The sequence below is a fragment of the Orbicella faveolata genome, unplaced genomic scaffold (assembly GCF_042242905.1).
Source record: "Orbicella faveolata isolate gen_17 unplaced genomic scaffold, um_ofav_v1 contig_12, whole genome shotgun sequence".
Lineage (NCBI taxonomy): Eukaryota > Metazoa > Cnidaria > Anthozoa > Scleractinia > Merulinidae > Orbicella > Orbicella faveolata.
In genome coordinates, this window is record NW_028301539.1 from 7,543,030 (window position 1) to 7,566,605 (window position 23,576).

Below are 23,576 nucleotides of genomic sequence, written 5' to 3' on the forward strand. Positions count from 1 at the left end.
CCAGCTACGCGGGCTATAACGCGTTTTTCTCCTGAAAACGCATGAAGGAAGCTGCGCGGCCACGCTAAAACAATTGTAAACACTGATACGTTATGAGAAAATTTACGCACGCACACAAATTGTGAACGACGCTGGCCAAGAGCTCCGTTTCCACTGTTCATGCCAAAACCTCGTCCCCAGGGTCTTTTCCATTCCTCAAACTAGGGCCATTTTCAAAATCGTCGAGGGGATGGCCCTGGGGACGAAGTTGCTGCCTCCACCCTGGACAGCATTTTCAACTGAATGAAGGCGTTTTCGATGAAAACGAAGAACCGTGCGCACGGCAGGCGAGAATGCATTGAAAAGTATGCGCTTTCAAACGAAAACTCATTAGCGTGGACGGCAGAACGTCACCTTTCTTCGTTCGTCAGACAGTATTCCACGCAACAGAAAACTCTGAAACTTTTAACCCCTTTGACAACAGTCATTTAATCATTACTCTCCTCTTCCCAACAACGTTCAACGACAAATTTAAAAACAAGAAATAATCTCTTAAAAGAACAAAAGGAAATAAAACTTTTAATTCCAACAGATGGAATTTATTCATAAATGTCAGCCCATTGTCCGCTTAAATGATTATTCAGTGGAGTAGACAGTGAGGAGCCTCATGTACACGGAAACTTGTATTATAACCTGGAAGATAGGTTTGGTTAAAAAAACTCTTTCCAAAATTAAGCGTTTTTCTTAACTGATGCAGTCCACCGATTGACTTTGACCGAAGCTGAGAGCTTTACAAAAACCACCTCCTGTGAAATTGCCATAATCGAGGACTCCCTATAAAGGTCCACTTGATGACATCACGAGCACAGCTCATCCCGTCCCAGTTCTTCTCCATCTGTTTGTTCGTGTTCTTCAGGTACGCTACAATATTTTCATCTTTTTGCGTTGAGATTCGTCCTCATCTTCCTCCTCGTCCTCTTCTTCGTGGAAGACAGTTCTGGGTTGAGTGCTGTGAGAAAATCATCGACGATTAACAACAGAATTTTAGTTTGTTTGGCAATATATCAAACACGCGAGACAGTGTTTCATCGAGACATCCAAACACCGGGAAGAGAGTTGAAAATACTACGCGTAACGGAGTATTTTTGACGAAATTCGAGGTGTTTGGATAGCCGATGAAACACTGTCTCAAGTGTTTGATATATCTTCTCAATCGAAACAAAAACCAAGGAGTAAACGTACGTTAAAACATACGTACTTTTGCCCTCCCCCTCCCCCCGAAGAAAAGACTAATGAAAATGTTGGAAACAAAACTTACTGTGCATATGCTGGCGATACCCAGTAAGGATCTTCAGCTGCAGCCTAGAAGCGTAAAGAAAGGAAGACGTAAGACAGGTATACACAAACGGAAAAAATATCTTCCTTCTGCAATTGCTCGCGTTGCCCTAACACTAAACGCCTGGATAAGGCTAACGAACATACACACAGTTTCACACAAGAAGAAACTCGTACAAAACCAGAGACAAACATATGCACAGTCACACTGAACCACAACAGAGAACAAGAAGAAACAACTTTTCTTGCTTCTTCTCCCAGGTTAAAACGGTTCAGGCCACATAGACACAAACTCGCACCTAGGGCATCATATACACCCACCCTGGCCTTTATACAATGTCCTCTTCAATGCCACAACACTTTGTTTGTAAGCCCTGTCCCCTCTCTTCCTATGCGAATCTCAGACTCTTTCGGTATTGACAAAACGCTTTATGACGTACAGTCAAAGCTCCTGTAAGCGACTATCGCAAGGATCTGATAAAACTGTTCCCACTGGAGCTGGTTGAGAATGAAAAGAGACAGAAAATCTCGTTGGCTTATCGGAATCCGCATTGAAAAAGTTAAAAAGTTGCTCGACTTCGAGAACTTTCATCATACACTCTACCTCATACACTATACATCACGCATAGTGATCTCATCAGACGATAGACTATTCTATTGCCCCGAAGCAAGCGAAATTAGTAATTATAAAAACATATTTGTGTATACAAATTTATGTGGGAGTAGTCTATTTTCTTAATGCAGTAGTGTATTTTCTTTTCTTTTCTTCTGAAGGTGGTCGCAGTTAATTTCAAATTAATATTTTTTTATTGAGAATATAAACCGGGCGTCGTGACGGTCGTCGCAGCGGTGGAAATGGCCGCTTACGAGAGCGATCGCAGAAAGAACTTCAACTGTACAGTACACGCGATTTTTTTTTTCACCTTACATTATGTTTCCTTATATATTTTACCTTAGCGTGTTTAAGGATGGCCTCTCTAGGATGGGAGTCGTCTTTCATTTCTAACGCCAAGTTTTTCACCACATAAGCAGACAGAGACATACCAGATGTAACTCTACCACCGTGACCTGCAAATAACACAACACCAATGTCACGGTTTGCGCAACTTGAAAAGTTTAGCCCTAATTTTTCAAGTTCGCCGTTTGCAATCCGTGTTTGTCTTCTCCATCCTTAACTATCCTTGTTCCTTTAAGGTTTATTATTATCTCTTTGGTGTTTTTCTATCTTAGTAAACGTTTAATTTCAGTTTACCTTCAATCTAAAGGTATTTTTGTACGTGGCCAAAATAACTTAAAATAACGTGACTGAGTTCCTGCTATCACGATACAGTAAAGAAAAACTAGGACTCGCACTGACTCAGGAAAGTTACTAAAATCAATATTTTCTTCATTACTATGATTTCCCTACTATTCTAATCTCTTCTGATGTGACAAAAGTTTAAAAAGCAAAAATCTTAGGAGTTCTGAAGTAACACTAGTGTTTTTGACAGCCACTATCGCGCAGAATGCCGCGACACATCCGGGACTTAAATGTAGAGTGCGCGCGAAATTTAATTTTAACTTTTTTTTTTTAGGCTGCCGATGGTTAAACAATAAAGAAAATGACCAGAAAATGGCCGACTACGCATACTTGTTTAGAGTTTACGCGCTTCATACTTGTGTTTCGTAGTGGTTATCATACGGCTTTTGTAGATGAGACATTCATGGAATAAAGGAGACATTTTTTGAAATGTTACGAAAAGTAGATGTAGTCGTTTTCTTTTCCTGAATTTGGTCCATTTGAGGGAAAATATTATATGAGGAAATATTTGGAGGAAGTATTTTACTCCTTCAAAGTGCCCTTCTTAACGGCTTTGAATTTATGTTGTTAAAGGAAGCTTTATGCCAAGTTTTAACGGAGAATAATGTTTCGAAGTGGTCGTTCTGTCCAACTTTCGAACACTCCTAACGATCTTTCAGCCTTCGTTCGCCTCGGAGACTAGAAGAACAATAGAGCGAAACTCTTTTGAATTTCCCGGTAGAATATCAATATATGCCAAGCTCCGCCTCCACAAACAATAGGACACACGCCGACGCTATAAGGCACTGAAATTGAGAGGTGATAAAATGTATCACTTAACCATAGTATTTAAAGTAACGCTTTGCGCGAGTTGCAATAAACGAATTTTCAGCATGTCATCTGTGCAGCATGTCATCTGGTCCTCATTTACGATCATAAACGTCATCAAATAGTGATGCGTAAAAGCCGAGCTGGTGTCTCGCACGCTTTGACATGTTACTCCAAAGAGGATTCTAACTGAATACTCCAAACTGGGCCTTTTAAATGTTTTGATCGATTAAAACGGATCCAATTTTGAATAATTATCTCACACAAACAATGGACAACAATGCTCGCTCAGGCGTAAGACGCGCTGCGTGCCTTTACTTTTTGCTTTTTTGTTCGGCTCTGAAATTTCAAATAGAAATGTCATTTATTTTCCCCTTCATCTTTCGAATAGAAAAAGACCTGTGTTGTCTTTTAAGTCCTCGATCAACGACAGACTACGTAAACCGATCGAGTAAAAGACTACGTCTGATGAACTGCTTTGACCGGTCGAGTAAAAGAGGACAACGATAAAGTAGAAGAAAGTTTTTTGCGCACCGTTCTTTCCATTTGGCAACGCTTTGGAAAAAGAATTTTTTGTGGGAGAACTTTTTGCTCTCGCCCTCAAACCATTCCGAGTGTGACATGTCAACAAAAAAAGTGAAAATGTCGCTGCACACGACTTTGTTGACAAAAGTCTTTGTGAAGAGCGCAGGCCGCCTTTAAATTAGAGTGCTTTTGTTAACTTATTGCACCTTGGGATTTACTTCACACATCAGACCGTTTGATTGACAGCCGCCGATTCATTGTCGAGAGCAGTCGGAATTCCGACAGCTAATCTTTGTAATTATTATTCCACGCATTGAAAAACTGAGCACTGCAAGTATATGTCGCGAAAGACAATAGCATTCTAAACTGCTTCACCTTATACGGGACGGAAGCGAGATGAACAGTTCAAATCTACAATAATTTGGGCAGACTGTTCTTTGCTAACCATCCTTGATTCCATAATTGCGTATCACTACTGTAGTTGTAATTGTTCCTCCTGTCATTGCTGCAACCTCGTTCCCAGGGTCTCTCATCTTACCGCCTCTCCTCGCTCGCTCCAGGGGGCGGTAAGATGAGAGAGCCTGGGAACGAGGTTGTCATTGCTGCCGCTGCTTTAGTTTTGCTTGTTTATGTTGACATTGTTTTTCAGTATTTGTTTGACGAGGACAGAAAAAGGAACGTTTGTTGCAACACTTGTAGAAACAGTAGTCAATTTTCGGGAACTCATTCTTATTCAATCAAAACATCGCACAGACTGACGTCAACATCGCGCTATGAGGAATGTCGCAAAGGGAACTAATGTCGCGCATGCTTGTAATGATCCCGGATATCGCTGACCAGAATTGTAGGCTCAATTAGTTTTTCGGGCAGGATAGTACACTAAGGGAAACTGTTTTCTTTCAAAAGAAAGTGAACCTCTTACCTGGCCCAGTGACTGGAAGGTCTGGTCTGTGCGACTTGACAGGATCTTTTCGGTCTGCCTCCTTCACTTTCTTCTTACTTCGGAATCGCTTCTCACGGAACATTGGCAGGGAATGCGCTTTACAAAAAAAAAAAAAAAAGGTAAAAATGTGAATGAGTAAACTGAAAAGATATTTCGAGTTCAAAGATAACAAGGGTTGTGTTGCTCCACTGCTGATTGCAGCTCTCTTTAGGAGACTCCAAGCGCTGGTCAACATGAAAGTCTCAACATACAGAACTGATTTCATGGTCTTCATACATTTACACTTTGGACAAAGGAACACACAAAACATCTGAATTGAAATCGGCATTGTAAATGGCTGAAAGCAATGGACTTCGTGGGTTTACATCCCAAGACCTAGTCACTAGCTGAACTCCGGGGGGGGGAGGGGAGGGGAGGGGGGACGGGTATTACCTCCTACATTGGACAAAACAGTGAGGCTTCGCTCTAAAAGGGTCCTTATTCAGGTTAGAGGAATATAAAAAGGCACGGGTTTCACGAGTTTAAGAGTGAATGCCAATAAAAATGGACCTAAATCGCCTATCAATGGCACAAGTCGAAAAATTGATTTCGCTTGTATTTTGTCCATAGATGGGTCCTAGCAAGAAAAGAAACGGACCATAGTTACTTTCTGCTAATACAGCTTTCTTTGGTAGAAATACGCCAAAAACGATTTCGACTCGATTGGGCTCAAAATCTACTTCCGGTTTTGCTGAATTTTCCGAATATTTGATTGCTTCGCGCTCCGCAGAAAAACTACTTGAGAATCTTTCAATGGATTTTATATTCAGTTCAGGTCTTCGTAGTATGACTGAGCGAAAAATAAAATAAATCAAAGTTAGTTTTGAGCCTGAAAAGAGATAAAACTGACACGCAAAGTTTTACAGTATGTCGCAAGAGAATAATTGCATAAAAACATCGTCATATTTCTCTATGGGCTATAACTTTAAATACCATAAAAACACTTTCTACGGGTTAAATATACACCCACCTGTTAGGATATCAAAAAATATCTCTGGGCAAATGATTTCAAGTCGCCCGCCTTGGCCTGTGTTTCTCATAGATTTTGCCCAAAAATCCGCCATTGGAATGTAAACAATTGCGTGACGCGGAAGCCACTCTCGAATAAAATATTCGTTTCCAGCAATCCGATGAAAGCAATTTTTGAAACGTTGTGTGGATAAAATAATGGAAAATGTTTTTTTTTGTTTTTGTTTTTGTTTTTGTTTTTTTTTTTGTTTAAGTTAGTATAAATATATATGTTTTTTCATTTGCATTGCAACACCCACGACATCCATGATAAAGAACGTTACTACAGTACTCCGGGAAATGATTTTAACACTTGCTTATTTTATTGATTTCACCGATAACTTACAATACAGTGGCAGTTTTAGAGATACACTTAACCAATCCTCTATGGTTTATGGCAATTGAATCATTGACTGAAAAATAAAGTCAAGTGGAAATACCATAATTTCTATAAACTACTAACTGCGTGACGGCATCTTAGCTCTTCTAGCTGTGTAGAAAATTTGTACCTACACAATATGTTCAAACTCAGCTGGGAAAACCCGGAATTTCTTGAATTGAATTAGCCGAGGAAGAAATTGCGTTTAAGTTTCAATCATACTGGGAAAAAAATCCATCTTTTCTACTTTGGTTGTTTAATCAATTAACTGAAATTTGCAGATCATAACACTGGTAGACAAATAAACATTACAGTGGTCGATCTAGGACTAGGTTTACACTAAAGGAGTTCCCGGATTCATCAATTTTAGAGTATTCGGATTAGTAGGGGTTTACAGTGAAAGGATATTCGGATTCTTAACCGTTTATACACGACGATAACTCCGGGAACATTCATGATGGAATGGTTAACAAGCAGTTTGTTGCCTCGACAACGAGAAACAAAATGCCTCCGAAAATAAGGCTAGGGGTAGGTTGAGACAGTCTGAAGTTTTCTTTCAACTCGCTGACCACGGTACTGTTGTCCATCATGTCAGGTCCCTCCAGGTATTTATTTAGGGTTTAGGGTCGAACACCGTCGAGGTTTTCGATCGTGCCATCGTCGTCATCTGCGCAGTAAAGTATAAATTGGGTTTCTGAGGAGTATGGCATTACCCATTATAAAAGTGATTACCTACACCTGAAACAGCACGAGGTAATCACCCAGCGACCGCCATCAAATGGCCATCAATGTGCCTACGACTCGTCTACGACTGGATTATGTAATCCGCCCTTTTCGTTCCGCCGCAAACTCAAAAGATCACAGGCGGAAAAATATCCGGATTCGAGAGAAAATCGTTCACACGACAAAACTCCCCGGATTCAAAAGTTTTCGGATTCAAAGTTCCCACTTTAAATTCCGGATTCAAAATCTCCGGAGACACGACCAAACCAGGGAGTTTCTATTTCGGATTCGTCCACTTTTGAGTAAACGGCAAAATCAATCTGGCACTAAAACGTTCCGGATTCATAACGAATCCGGAACAATTTCCTCTTGTGTAAACCTACAATCCTGGCCATAAATTGTTCGGACACCTCCCCTTTTTGCGCGCTAAAACCTACGACTTCAACTACGTCCTTAACGTTTTAGAACAAAAGCAAATTGACCCCCCTCCCCCCTAGCAACGTTGCATGAAAATGAAGCTATTCTGAAGACTAGATCGGATGTGGGAAAAAAGGAAAAAGGGACAATAGAAAGTGGTTAGACAGTTGTGTTGGAACCAAACGCGATTGCTGAAAAATCGCTATTATTGGAATAAGATGTAAATATCTATCTTATCGTCTCTTTAGTTCGAGAATACTGCTCTAGGAGACAAACAATTCTTGAAACGTGGCTATTCTGAAGCTATTATCAAGGATTTTTTTTTTCTTCAAGATTTTTATCAACATTGACAGGGGGGAGGGGGGTAGGCGGGCTTGCGCGGTTTTGGTTTTAAGAGAGGCTGCCTGTGAAGTCATGTGCCGTAACTGTCCCAACACTTTTGACCAGGATTGTAGTCTTAAATGAACAGCGAACATCCATCTCGTTTTGTTCGCGGAAGTCGGTCAGAGAAGAGCGAATTTCAATGAAATATATATATAATTTGATTAAGCAATTAGCCAAAAATAGGTTGGCCGCCAAAACAGTTTAGGGTTTAGCCTAACTCTAACATTGAGCATTTCAGTTGTTTGAAACAGCAACATTCGTGCACAATGAACTATGTATAGTACGTGCGTAACCAGGAAAGCAATCCGTCCAGCACAGTAATTGTTCAAATTAACAGCTTACCGAGACACTCACACTGTCGATGCCTCTTATTTATGACTTTTAGGATTTGTTTACTTTACTTCTTCCGACTTTTTAGCAGGAGAAAAGGCACTAAATGTGCTGGTACAAATAAAAAGGTTTAACTGAAAATCGATCCGTCGAAATCAACAAATACAAATTTAATCACTGTAGCGTTCCTTCAGATCACGTAAGGCTACAAACCAACAATATCAACTTGTCATTACGCTTAACAAATGAACTCAGAACGACTTTCTTTCTAGAACTCGTTCTTGTAATTAAAATGATCAAAGAAAGAACAACAGCCTAAAACGACATAGCAGTAACACCCGAACTCCAAGTAAATTGCTTTTAATTTGCGTTTTTAATTAACGAAATTTCCAAAGCGATGACTTTCAAAATATTAAAGTTAAAAGTGGTCCATTATGTTTTTCTTTTATCGCCCAAATGTTCTAAGATAGCCATCTGCGGTTTGTTGGAAACGAATTATGTATTCAGAGTGACCGCCAGCGTCACGCAATTGTTTACATTCCCACGGCGGCTCAGGGAAAAATTTATGAGAAGCACAGGACAAGGCGAGCGACTCAAAACCATTTGCCCAGAGATATTTTTTTGATTTTCAAACAGGTGGGTGTACAGTTAACCCGTATAAAGTGTTTTTATGGCATTTAAAGTTATAGCCCATAGAAAACTATGGCGATATTTTAGTGCTATAATTCGTTTGAAACACATCGTAATATTTTGCGTTTGTGTTCGATCTCGTTTCGGGCTCAAACGAAACCTCGATTTATTTTATTTTTCGCTCAGTCATACCATGAAGACCTGAGCTGAATGTAAAAACCATTGAAAGATTCTCAAGTAGCTGTTCTGCGGAGCGCGAAGCAATCAAATATTCGGAAAATTCAGCAACACCGGAAGTAGATTTTGAGCCCAATCGGAAAAAAAAATCGTTTTTCGCAAATTTCTCCCCAAAAAAGCTGCATTAGCAGAAACTAACTATGGTCCGTTTGTTTACTAGCTAGGGCCAATCTATGGGCAAAAAATGAGCAAAATCGATTTTTCGACTTGTGCCGTTGTTTGGTCCATAGTTATGGGCACTGGCTCTTAAGTATAGAAAAATGTTGGATTTCTGTCATTTAGCTATCTAAAAGGGCAATTTACAATTTATCATCCAAAAAACAAAAATGATTTTATTCAAGACAAACTCACGTGTAATGATTTGATCCTTCAAGGGCATCTCCTTTGATGCCACCTTTCTTTTAACTTTTCCAACACAGAGTTTAGCTCCCCTTCACAAAGGAAAGAAAAACCAACAATGTTAAAAAATATCAACGAGAAAAAACAGAAAAGCACAGTGCAGACGTTGACAACTTTCACCCATGATTATATGTGATACACGTGGCCTGGAAAAAGACTAGGCTTGATTTTCACCGCTCACTTGAGTCCGCTCTTCGTTCCTCGCCGTGAGTTCGGGGGAGGGGCGCCGGCTCCATTCTTGAACAGCGGCTGGTGATCGAGCCTAGAGAAAGACTTGCAGCGACACTTGCAGCGGAATACTCACTTGTTGCTTTTCTCAGGGTCGAAATAAACTTTAGAGGTTCCATTTCCACATCCGACCACAATCTGGTTCAATTTTGGGTGCCATAAGCAGCTAACGACACTCTGAATAAGCAAGCATATAGCGCTATTACATATATGTTCAGTAGTAATTTCAGTTTTACTAACAAGTGGGTCACATAAATAAGGGCATAGCTACGACGCCTCTACCACATGGGATGGTAACCCATCGTGGGGTCACCCTAACCATTTTGTCAGGTTTTACATAAATAGTTCGCTAAAACTTATTTACACTCGTAGGTAGAGATACTTTGGCAATGAGAGAACAGTGTCTTGCCCAGGAAAACAACGCATTGATCTCCTCTAGGGCTCGAACCTACCACTCGATCCGGAGTCCAACGTGCTACCAGCTAGGCCACTTTGCTAAAATTCGGACGCTGCTTCGTTTTTCGAGCGTTCTCGTTTTCTAAAATGTTCTATTACTTCGTTATCCTTGTTTTAATTTCTGGTTTTTCACACGGAAAACTATCGAGTCTAATTCTAAGGGACCAGATGTCGAATACGAATGAGTGCAATGCACGCAAATGAAGCGTTCTACGAATGTTCCAGGAAAAACAAAACAAAAAAACTTTTACAGATTTATCCTGCACAACTCTTGAAGAATGCGGTTGCAGAGATCTCCTTAAACCATCAGTGTAAGAGTTTTTGCATAAGAGTGTAGCGTTTAGCGATGGTTCCAACGGGAAGCCCGAAAAGGCACAGAAACAGTCATAAAACAGGCACATAAATACAAATTCTACTTACTGATTCTATCACATCAAACTCATAAAGTCTCCGTAAAGAGTCTCTTTCCATAAAAACAAGCTTGCCAGATCCCTGGACATGAAAAGAGAAATAAGTCAGTGCAGTAAGTACAAACTTTCTTCGTGTATTGTACATGTACCCTGTGTTACAGCCGCAAGTGAATACCTAACACTTGCCATTTTATGTTTGCTAGAACCAAAACTCACTACCTACAGTATTAAACAGCTTTAAATTGCCATAACAATGTAAAGAAAAGACATCAGTTTATCAAAGGTAACCATAGTTAATAAAGGGAAATGGTTAAGAACGCCGGTAAACATCAAAGAAACAAACAAACAGGCCAAGATTTATGTTGGAAGGTCCTTGACCCTGTACGTCTTTTGTTTTATGCTCAATGACTATGCATGAATTACATAATCACAGTGTTTCTATTGGTTAGTTGTATGAGCATACACTACCAGCTTTTGTATTTTGCCAGATTTTGTGCAGAGTCAACCCCCAAAATAGCAAACAAAAACATACAAAAAAAACCTTTTGCCAGGTTTCATAACCATTTCCCTCTATTAACTACGAGATAACTTACTTGTCCCTTCTTTATTGAAGTTCCTGTTACAATCATTTTACCATCTGGGCTAAACAAACATGACGTCCTGGCAAATAAATACACAAACAAACATTGATCCAAGTTTTATAATCTACACTCTACAGTATCCAAAACGGGAAGGACGGACGGTTGGGATTGGGTTTCCACAAGGGTCTATATAAACATCTCCCGGGGGAGGGACTCGCATATGAGAAGGTCGGGGATGCTGATCGGAAAATTTGAATTAAACCTCCAAAGGAGACCAATCTTGACTTGGTTCAAGCTTTACTTAACCCCGTAAAGAATAAGATACCACTAAAGGCAGCCATTTTTTTGTCGACTAAACAAAGCGGTGTTTCGTGCTGAACACCTTACGTGAGACCAGAATCCTTGATTTACACACCTAAGAGAGACGAGCATCTCCGACCTTTTCATAATTATGAGAGTCTCTCTCGTGAACATCCTACCTGACAGTAAACACTCGTTTTGGAAGAAGACAGATACAATATTGTTGCTGTACCAAGCCGAACTGCTGTGTGTCTTTAATTTTTAAGATAACTGTTATTCCAAAGGCAATATCTTTAATAACATCTTTTCAAGCCACATAAATTCTTTTGAAAAGTGAAAAGAAAATGTCTCCTGTTCATCTCGACATACTGTATGTTCAAACACTTTTGTATATCCAACAGGATCGGCCTTGCTACGCGAAAGAAAAGACCCCCCGACAGATGGGATCCAGAAGGGTCCTGAAATAACCAATCAAGAGACGCGAATTCCGCTCACGTGGACAGCCCACACGGCTTTACACGCAGTTTCATTCTCCAAGAAAACATCCACGCAACACGCGTGGAAATATTAGCGGGAGGAGGACTGAATACCATATCTAAAACTGACTTGAGAGAGATTACCTTTAGTTTGTAATAAAGCCTACAGACAGTTTATATGGGAGACTAACTCTCTTAATCTTCATCCTCGATTGACAACGTGTTATTGGGATAGCTAAAATAGGTTTATATGAGTTACATTTGTTACAAAACACAGAAACTTATGGTCTTCCAACCATATGAGTTGTTATGCAAAGAATCCCTTATGAATCTCCATTTAGCCGTAAACCAGTGTGAGCATTGAAGTATTAATAAACGTGACAATCAACTTGGACCAGAGTTTGCACTTCTAGAAAACAGAGTTCGAATTTTCGCAGGGATTGATATACCGTAAATCCTCGAATTAAAGCCCGGGGTGCTTATTTCAAATTTAGGAGAAGACGAGGGGGGCGCATATTTAATTTTTCCAAATCGTGGCCTGACATGATCATTTTTTAGTACATCATCTGCGCGTAAACAGCAACATAAGCTGTTTATCGACATAAAAAAAAAATTGATCTTAAAGTTTGAATCGTGGCACCATTAGTACTTGTAATTTTTTTCCAAACTTAACATGTTCACAAACTGAAACAATGCACAAATCTAATACTACACGACAAAAACTATACATCCTTGGTTGTCTCATTACTTGTCAAAAAAATGGGGGGAGGAGAGGGGGCGCTTATTCAAGGGGAGCGCTTAATTTAGATTTTGGCTGATAGGAGGGGCCCTTATTCGAAGGGGGTGCTTATTCGAGGTGGGGGGGGGGGGCGAATTTGAGGATTTACGGTAATTATACTTACTGTGGATAGTAATTTGTTAAATCCATGGCAACATTGAGATATTCCTTGAAGTTTCTCAGATCCCAGATTTTCAGAGTATCATCACCTCATGTAAATAAAAAACAACAGTGAGCCAATGAGAAATTGCGAGCCAAGTAGTTCAAAAGCCCAGTTTTCTCTACAGGTGTTTTAAGCCAAAACTAAAGGAAAAAGATATAAACCATGGTAACTACATGTATGGTAACCATGGAAACCACAGAAACAAGGAAAGATGTGTTGCAACAATATCCGAAAGGCGGTAACTGACTTGTTTGGGTTTGAACAGGGAAAGGCTGGGAAATTATATTAATCATATCAATTGAGGTCAGTCCGTAAGATTATGTGTACAGTGTGTATGTGCGTACTACCTGATCCCTACGTGGTTTTAACATCCTTATAAATTGAATTTATTCTTTTGCTCTTACCTCCTCTTGATGCCAGTATGTTTCCTTCATGTGAAAAAGTTAGACATGATGTGTCACTTCCTAATGCATGAGCCGTGCGCTGTAGATAGGTGGTGTGGATCTAATTAAGGAAAACAAAGAAACAAACTCCTATTGGTAAAGTTCCTGAATGATCATGACAGCTGACAATTAAAGAAAATAACTGATCATGTGACAACAGTTTGTGTGGCAGCATACATTGTGCGACAGCCACTGAGTGAGCACAATGTTGTGTGACATGTATCGTTGTTGTGTGATACCAATGTGGTATGACAGCAATGCTGAGTGTGAGCACATTGTGTGACATTGCTGTTGTGTAATAAAAACAAGTGCTGTGTGACAGCATCAGAAAGAGCATTGCATGACACCCATTTCGTGACCCCACTTTCCTTTGAAGCGTCAGTACTACTGTGTAACATCAGTTATGTTATACTGTAAACTACTTTCAAGTATAGCTGTGGAAACAGATATCAATCCAAAGGGGAAAAAATTGGTGTTTACACAAACACCAACTGTGTAAAGATTTAAGGAGATTTCACTAGACTTACAAAGGGTCTTCTTGTGTCCCAGCCTTGAATGGATCCATCCTAGGAGGAAATACAATATGTACAAAATAAAGATTAACACTGCAGTGGAGAATACAAATGACACCACTGATGAAGTACTAAACAAAAGTGTTTAGAGCACAGGTATTACTACTGCAGCAGAATCCTGCTATCTTGAATGTTGTTATCTCAAACTCTCCAATATCTCAACCTCAAATCATTTTCCCTTGGATATACCTAAATTTCAGTCACTCACTATTGGCTACGTCAAACCACTGACATCTCATTGAACTATTTTTTCTTTCCCTTAAAGGTTTGAGAGTTCCACTGTAGTATCAAAAGTTTAAGAAACTCTGTCCAACACAGTAACACATGCTCCTATTACATGTACAGGGTCTCATGAAACCAAGTAATTTAATGTTTCATTTCTGGTCATACTTTATTGTAAAAATTAATTGTGCTTGATAAAATTACAGGAACCCACTTATTACTAGCTTACTTGACATGCTGCTGCAATTATTCGCCCATCCTTACTAAAGCAGCAGTGTGTAGGGATTGTCTTCTTCCCTATGTGAATCAACAAAAACAATTTTAACATCATTTGCAATTTGCAAATTAAAGCTGACACATTGCCATAGACCTGTACACTGGGGATAGAGCTGCATAGATTCTCTTGCCTTGCTTGTTCTTGGTCTTGATAACAGTTTTGTTTTTCTTGGGGTTTTCTGTGTTCCATATTCTCACAGTCCTATAGCCACAGAGAATGTTGAGAAAATAACAAAAAAATACAGTATGTTTACATAATGACATACATCTTTACATCACACTGAAAGCTCAGAATCACACAAGAAACAGAGAAGGTGTTCTTACCAAATTACTTTAACCCATTATCAAATGGCAATGCCTTATACAAGTCATGCACAAAAAATAAAATATAGAACAGGACTACAATAGGCAAAAGCTTAAAAAAAGAACTAAATGCCACATACTTACATATGACAAAAGTACCTAAAAGTGAATGCATTAAACACCTCCCATTGCACAGGAAGGACCAATTACAAGTATGACATAGGGAGGGAAAAAGGAAAAAACCCTGCACGTACCCATCATTGCTACATGATATGAACTCATCTTTAACCTTTGGGTTCCAGCATGCACTGTTTAACATGGCCACGTGACCCTGGAGGGACAAATGAATTTGCTACTTTAAAAGTGATTACAAAGAGCAAATTAAATTCAAAATTACAACAGAAATTAGTCTGTAAACAAAAGACTGGCTAGAATGTCTGGTACATCACAAGAGCAGAGCAATATATGTCAAAATACTGTATGTTACAGGAGGTTTTAATGACTTTGAAATAGTTGATAAAAATAAAAAATGACCACAGTACATTACAAGTCTTCAAAAAATCAAGACAATCTCGTACAAGGGACTTGTATCAAATGTATGAACAGCATGTTTCCCAAACCCTATAAAATTGCAGTTGTCTTTTGCTTGAAACCATTTTATTAATATGCTTCTGTTCAACTGCTCAATTCCAAACCAGGCAGCATTACTTGACAGTTTCCATTTCTGAGGTGCTTTTCAAAACTCATGATAGACACAATTTTAATTACTACAGATACGTGTACATATGTACACTAGATACAAACAATTCATCTTTTAGATGCCAGACTATTGTATAGTGAAACAGAGGCATGCAGAAAACCATGAGAAGGGTGTAAAAAGTCACAAAAAATAAGACAATAACACATTGAAACTCTTCAAGTGAGCATACTTTAGTGTTGGTCATGTCAACAATGTACTGATCTCCTTTCACGCATTCAAGAACCTCAAACCCATCTCTGTCGATCACCTTTGCCTGAAAATTTAATCATTTATTACAAATTCTGCAGTTCCGCAAAATATCCATGCTCCCTCCACAGAATGGATCAAATTGGAATTTCCTGGGAAGGGGGGGGGGGGGGTGAGGGATTCTTTGAAAGCAAAAAATTCAAAGAAATGTATGAAGCTTAATAGCGAAGCACGCGAGTGACATCATAACTCAGACAAACAAAATGGAATGGTGGAAAATTTTGACGCTTTTTCAAGTGCGTAAGCAAGTGTTCCTAAAACAATTTTTAAAACAAAAATTTGGCCTTCATTTTCCTCCTATTTCTCTCAGAACATGCTAATGTTGTCTGACTCTCATGGGGTTTCAATAATTTGCATTCCAGTTTTAGACTTTGTATGCTTTGTCATTGGAATTTCCAGAGGGGTGGGGGAGGGTGGGTCTTGAAGAAAATCCCTTCTGTGGGGGAGGTATGAGCATTTTCTGGAACTACATAATTATTAACAAAACAGTTTAAACATTATTGTAACATATTGTATTGTAACAAGTTTTTGAATAATAGATAATTAAAAATAAAGAAATAATAATAACAATAATAATAATAATAATAATAACAATAATAAACAGTTTAAATATCAGTGTACAATGGACACTCTGCCTGTATTTATAAGGAGTTCCCAAACTCATTCAATAAGTCATCAACTTTAAAAGTGGTAAATTATTTGCCTGGATATCTTATTAAATTATTTTGTGTAGATTTGTGCCTCTGACTTTGTAATATACAGAGTTCTATTCCAGGGGTTTGACAACAGCCATTCACATGCATGGATGACCACCCTTGAAACATATTATTTTAGAACTATATTACTATTATCTGTGTTTTACAGACAGACTATTTGGGCACATCAGAAAAAAACTTAAAACAAATACATATACCCCTATTTTGTAATGAAAACCACAACTTTTGAACTCAAATTTCTTTTTGGGCGTTCTTGTGTTTTGATACAACCTTGAAGCATTGATACAAATAAGGACATCTGGAAAAAAGATTAGGGGGTATCAAAAAAGCTCACCTTTCTGTCTGGAAGAGCTTACTCCCAGACTAGGCCTAGAATTTTTTGTGGGTCACATAAAAATGAGGGTGACAAAACTCACCAAGCTGCTTAGACTCTCCTTTAAAAATCCAAGGCTGAGAGAGAGTTTGAGATCAAGCATTCAAAAATTGTCTAAGAACCAAGATTTTCCTGATACCATTTGCTACCCTTTCGGTACCCCTTAAATGGCAATTGTTATGAATAGTATGAGATAAATATTTCATCATCACCTGTGCATTTCCAGCAGCAATAAGAACAGCATCACCAGTAATACTGTACTGTATAGACTTGATCTGATGACACTCAAAAGGCTGTAGAGTTCTGAAGGCTCGACGAGATGCATCCATTGCATTGAAATCCCAGAATTTCACCTGAAGAGCAAAATAACTCTAGTTAGTAATAATTATGATTCTTTGATCGTAATAATTTAAGCTTCAGGTGAAACAAAACAAAGGAGACACCCAGATCCTTGAATGTGGTGTTAACAACTACCACAAGAGGCTTTTCTCTGAGTCATGGCACCCAACTTTGGACAGTGCCACCGTCAATGACAGGAAACTGCTCCCTCGCACTTACTTATTATTGATTTAAAAAGTCAATTTATAAATGACAGGTGGGGTTGTAGCACGAGCAGTAACAAACTTTAATATTGCAACTTTGATGAAGGTGGACAGAAAATTCAGAGAATGAAAATTCAGAGAAGGAAAGCAGCAGAACGTATTACAAAAAATCTTAGAGAAAAGGTTGTAGGTTATTAACTAAAGCTAGTTAACTCATGTTGAATCAAAAATAAGCTCTGATTTCATCATTTGAAAGTCAGATAAAAAAAGTTTAGCATGTATCATAATCCATTACACATGTACATGTAGACCTGCACTGGGTAAGTGGAAAATTATAATTAGATAAAAATTTACGGCACTGCATGTACATTTGTGTACTATTAACTACCTCAAAATCATAACCTCCTGTAACAAGCCGAGATCCAGATGGGTCCAAAGCAAGTGCAGATACCTAAATTGATAAAACAACAGTTTACGATTGGTTAACTACACAAAATATGTATACATGTATCCATACATGAGCAGTTACTGAATAAAGCATGCCTATTTATAAATAATTGCATGCTTGACAAGTAAAAAAAAAACATGCTTGCTTTTCTTGCATTTAATTGTTATGTGCTGGATATCCACTAGTCTTACACCTAGCACTTAGTCAAAAACTGGTGCAAAATGATTGAATGAATAAAAGAAAAGTATGAAACCGAGTGATAGTACACAGTGTACTAAGAAGATTGTGTATCTTACATGTGTTACATGAAATTTTCGCAACATGTTAATTTCGCGAATTTCGCGATTTAAAAAAAATTGCAAAATTAAAGTGATGCAAATAATAAGTGTCGCAAACATAACATGACGCAAAAATTAAGTGACTCACATTATGTTACTGTTGACAAATAGTTCTGCTGTTTGTTAATTTTGACGTTATTGTACCTTTGATAAAGTCAGTTTGCAAAATTTAAGGACATGTTTTAAAAAGCAACATTGCCAAGGGAATAAATTGTGTGTTACTCAAATATGCGAAGTTTAAGTGATTCAAAATACAACATTAAATTTTTCGCAAAATCGCAGAACTTAAGTGTCGCAAAATATGCGCATCCCAAAATCGCGAAATAAATGTGTCGTGAAAATTTCATGTAATAAGGTACATTGAGATTCAGAGGAATTATAAATAAACCTCATGGTCATAGAAAAACAAAACAATCACTGCTAAAAAAACTTTTACCAAGTTGATCATATCAGTACTAGGTATAAGAGCACTGTACCATGATCTTGTATTTAGTTACTATAACTGTGAGTAATATTTGTACACTCAACTGTTTTGTTCCCATGGTCCAAAGAAATTTCATGGCTGATAGGTATCCTTGTCTCAATACTCTGACAGACAAACAGAAACAAAATAATATAATTATATAGTTCAAATGTCCATGTATGTAATATATTCAATATATCATTAATTGTCACACAGTGGACAACTTCAACTCCTATCCTCCATACAAAGGCTGATATTATGCTTGGGTGACCTGAGACTGGACCATTCAAAACTCAAAACATTTTCAACATCTTTTACTAAACTACAATTACCTTCATTTGATCATTGTTTTATCACACTGATCAATGTTAGTAATGAACTAGATTTACATACAGTATTAACTAATTGTACATCTTCCGTGAATTTTTCCCAAAGCCTGTGAACAACGACTGATTTCCGGCTTTTAATAAAAAAGCTGGAAATCAGTCTGTGTTCCCTAGCTATTTTTCCAACTGTGGGAAAGGAAATACAGTGTAAGCCAAGGATGTGAATCAAATCATGTCCAAAAAAGAGAAATTTACCCTTAGCATGAATGACAGAAATAAGTTAATGACTACAATGACAATCTTGTTGCACTGTGGATAAAGTTTCATACACGTAGTTGGTTCAAATCAGAAAACTAGACAGTAGAGCACAACACCTTCTCCAGATTTCAAGGCTACACAAGCCTTCCTTCCCCTCATATAGAACTTGCAGAGTTTGAGAGACTACATGTACATGAGATGACAAAACCTACAATACAGTGTACCTGACCTGTACACACGTATGTACACTGTATGTTATGATTACAAGCTAAGAAAGGCAAAATTACCTCTTGGTCCTCATCATTGTCGTAGTCATCACCATCATCACTATTGTCACCTGCATCATTGTTTCTACTGGACTTCTGAAAAGAAACGAATATTCCTCCATGCTAAGGTCACTATTTGATCAGTTGCAAGGGATGGAAATTTAATTATGAAAGAACAGAAGAATGAAAATATACTAAATGGATTAATGACCAAACCAACTAAAGAAACGTATTATAAGAATCAATGAACTACTTCAGATGCAAGATAGAGGGCTGGAATTGACTGACTGAAAGTTCATAGTAACAAAACTATGAGCAATACTTATAGATATTTAGTTAAATCCACAAAACAGGATATTACTGTTAGTAATACATGTACATGTAGTACAGTACATGTATTTACATGTCTTGTAGTATTCACCTCAGTGTTATTAGATGGTGGCGGCATAATAACAAATGGTGCAGGCTCATCATCATCATCATCATTAACATAATCTTCAGAAGATTCTACGAGAGAAAAATAAAAATCTTAGCTAGCTCCATAACTTACTTACTTACTTACTTGCTTTCCTGCTACACTGTACAAGTACAGTGCTTAATTAAATATGAGCTCCTTTACTAATAATCTAATAGGTTATGTGTTGGGATGTTGGGTAGCAATACTAGTGCATTCTAACGTCAGATCAGACTGCCTAAAATAAAACAATATTACAGTCACCTCTCTTGGAGAGAAATAGAGCATTTCCCTAGTACTTCACTCAGATTTTTTCTTTTTTCTTATTTAGTGCTCCACTCTCTTAAAATATCATTTTCTCACTTCTCAATCGTGGAAATTGAGACGTAATAATTATCACAGGTTTATAGCGTCTGACATCTAACATCTCAATCATAGCACTATGTGAGGATCAAAATAAGTATCTCAATTATACCTTTCTTTCTGCTACTTGACATTTCCATGGCTGTTCGTTTCGCTTTTTCAAACATGTCTTCCACATTAAACTGTTTAGCTGTTTTTTTTCCTGTATATTCAATCAAATGCAATCGTTAGTACAATATTATTACACTTTTTCTTATTAGCTGGAAGCAAAACATTATTGCTACATCCCTTTTATAGATGTACTTGCCGATTTTTTGTCAAGCCGCAAGTATGAGATTTTTATCCTGGCAACATTTGGTAGAATGTTTAGTTCCAGAAAATACCCACACCTTCCCCACAGAAGGGATTGTTTTTCTAGAACACCCCACCCCTCCGGAAATTCCAAGTAAGCTTCATTCATTTCTTTAATGTTTTTGGTCTTACAGAACCCCCACCCCCCAGAAAATTCCAATCCCTTCTGTGGGGGGAGGGGGGGGGGGAGTATGGATATCTTCTACAGCCACACAATTTTTGAAGGCATGAACCAAAACCCGAAACAACAAAACGGAACCACCGAAACAAAACCACCGAAACGACCGAAACGAAACCACAGAAACGAAACAACCGAAACAAGCGAAACGACCGAAGCGAGTAAAATAGTAAGAAAATAAATAAAAAAGTTTAAAAAAAAGCCTTGATCTCTAGCACGTTACTATGGCAGCTGGATCTCGTACCCAGATCCTGCTCTTCAGCTGAATGTGTGACATCGTGACATCACAAACCTGGAAGGTGGATGAGCGCGAGCCTGTCGAGCAGGAAGACATCGAGAAAAATGGGTATTTTCACATTCTGAATAGTATTCTAGCTAAAACAAGAAATCTAATTTCAAAGGAAGGTTTTCTGGCTGTATTGTGGATTGTTAGACAGTGGCGAATTGAATGGTCTTTTCGAGAATGACTTTGCAGCATTCTTCGTATGAACCGGGACTTTCTTTGATATATATCTCTAAAGAAAAATGAGGGCGACTTGACAGGCTTTAATCATATTAACGTCAGGCCTTCGTGACTCCTGCAGTTCTCAAAGTAATTTCTTATTAGGCGCTCAGCTCTTCACGGATATTCTTGAGATTGTGTTTCCGTACATCCTGGGCTCGGCGTTGTCGATTTGCCACCGCCTACGAATCCACAATACGACCAGAAAACCTTTCTTTGAAATTACATTTCTTGCTTTAGCTAGAATGCCATTCAAAATGTGAAAAACACTCACCTTTTTCTCGATGTCTTCATGGTCGTCATCGACACCCTTGCACTCATCCATCTTTCAGGTTTGAGATGTAACGATGGCACACGTGTAGATCTGGGTATGAGATCTGGCTGTCATAGTAACGTGCCAGAGATCAAGGCTGGTTTTTTTTAATTTTCTCATTTATTTACTTATTATTTTACTTGTTTCGGTCGTTTCACTCGTTTTGGTCACTTCCTTTCGGTAGTTTCGTTTCGGTCGTTTCTGTGGTTTCATTTCACTCATTTTGTTTCATTGTTTCGGGCTTTAGTACATGCCATTTTTGAAGAAGAGAAGAAGCCAAGGCCTTATCAAATGATGTCCAAAAATTTCCAAGGCTGTTCTTAAGATTCCCAAAGTCATTCCAGATATTTCCCAGTCCTAATACTACATATAGCAAGGATGTTTTTGCCAAAACATAACGCATTAATTCCGTTATCATTATTTTCCCCTTGAAAATGAGAAAATGTTGTGAAGCATAACATCATTTAGATCTGTGAATGATCTTTTCTTTTTTTCCATTGTTTTGAATTAAAATATTTTTCAAAAGTGTCTCAGTTAAGGCTACATTAACAGTTCATTACAAAATGTTTTCGAGTTGGCTTGAGATTTATTCTGAAGACATCAATCTGAGTGATATAAATAAAGTGACATCAAAACACTCACCAAAACCTGAGAATCCCATCATCGCCTCCATTGAAGCAGATGAGTCACTTTCCATTCTGAAATCACCTAACAAAGAACTGATCTCCATCAATTGTATTAAGATGAACCTTCAATTTTAATTAAATTTATATGCTCAGCCATCCTGCTGAATGTACAATTGTTTGTGGTCTTTCCAACAGCAATCTTATCCTCTAAATGTTCTTCTTTGGTGGTTAAATCACTTCTATTTACCTACCCCTAAATGACTATTGTAGAAGAAGAGTGTTGACTGGTGTTTGTAGGAAAATAATGTTGCGAAAAACTGCCTTGGAAAGTTGACAGAATCACAAATGCAACTTTACTATCAAACGTAAAAGCTATCTGTTAAACTATTTGCACAGACAGGTGGGTCTTCGCGCCTTATGTAAGCTTACACTAGTATTTTACTGTGCTAAGTAAACCTTAGATATGTGGAACCTTACCTCGATCCTTGGAAGAAGAACTTAAAGTCGTTGTTGGCACAGCTTGTGTCGACTCCCCTGATGTTCGAGTGCTTGTTGCTGTCTTTTCTTTTTGTTGACTTCGAGCCGGGCGAAAACCATGGATAAGAGACTGAGATTGAGCGTATTTAGAGGACGCTAACGTAAATCAACAACAAAAATCCTTTAGACATAGACACGTACAAGCTTACACGAAAGATTTCAAAGCAAAGACGACACTTCGGCGTGACTGTATGTAATTTTCACTTTTAAATACATGTAATATGAAACAAATATGGATGAAATCAAATCTCTCACTACTTCTACCTCTTAGCGCCCTCATTTCTTCAAGATCCTCGTCGTCCATCGTATTAATTCTCGTCAAATTTTATATTTACAACATTCTTCACTCATTTAGTCCGCCATATTGAATATTATGACCCAATGCGCATAATCCTCCGATCTCTTTTGCATCCGCTGTAAAGGAAAATCGTCGTCATGCACTTCGCTAGAAATTGGACACTTGACCCCAGGACAACTCGGCGATCAGTGTTACAAGCCACTAATACTTCGTTACACAGGGACCTGTAGACTTGTCACAAGTCGACCTTTTCTTAATCCTTGACTTATTTATCTTCCTCAAGCGAAGCGAGAGAGTGATCTTCGAGCGACGAAGTCGCGAGGGCGAGTGCGAGCGACGTAAGTGAAGTCGACGAAGCCAACAGGCCAGGGAAGAATTATCGGAAAGGACTTTTAGAAAGTCTAAGGGACATGGTAAAATTAAATCAAAACGTTCAGCTCTCCAACCGAAGCCTTTCTATCCAAAAAAAAAAAAAAAAAGGACAGCGGAGTTAGCCAAATTCAAAGGTACAGCATTTCAATAAACCTGACCCCAAGAATCGCGCATTCTTCAGTTTATTGCCCATAGGACAAAAG

At 38.3% G+C, this 23,576-nt stretch overlaps 1 protein-coding gene across 1 annotated transcript; it reads right to left on the reverse strand.

Annotated features, from left to right (window-relative positions):
* Positions 1–442: 442 nt before the first annotated feature.
* Positions 443–23,499, reverse strand: LOC110047009 (WD repeat-containing protein 70-like). Its single transcript, XM_089282292.1, has 24 exons — positions 22,968–23,499; positions 22,644–22,799; positions 22,183–22,248; positions 20,309–20,398; positions 19,801–19,886; positions 19,401–19,475; positions 18,595–18,654; positions 17,669–17,731; positions 16,951–17,091; positions 15,573–15,656; positions 14,898–14,974; positions 14,472–14,542; positions 14,294–14,361; positions 13,798–13,836; positions 13,232–13,331; positions 12,789–12,873; positions 11,123–11,189; positions 10,540–10,611; positions 9,740–9,840; positions 9,388–9,467; positions 4,869–4,985; positions 2,267–2,382; positions 1,298–1,341; positions 443–988 (listed from the first exon to the last, which is right to left on the reverse strand). The coding sequence occupies exons 1-24, from the start codon at positions 23,005–23,007 to the stop codon at positions 901–903; spliced, it is 1,986 nt and encodes a 661-aa protein (XP_089138418.1). The 5' UTR covers positions 23,008–23,499; the 3' UTR covers positions 443–900.
* Positions 23,500–23,576: the final 77 nt, after the last annotated feature.

Coding starts and splice junctions, on each gene's coding strand:
- LOC110047009 (XM_089282292.1), bottom strand. CDS start 23,007: ATGGACGACGAGGATCTTGAAGAAATGAGGGCGCTAAGAG. Junction 22,249..22,643: donor TTCTTCTTCCAAGGATCGAG/GTAAGGTTCCAC, acceptor GTTCTTTGTTAG/GTGATTTCAGAATGGAAAGT. Junction 12,874..13,231: donor CATACTGGCATCAAGAGGAG/GTAAGAGCAAAA, acceptor TATTTACATGAG/GTGATGATACTCTGAAAATC.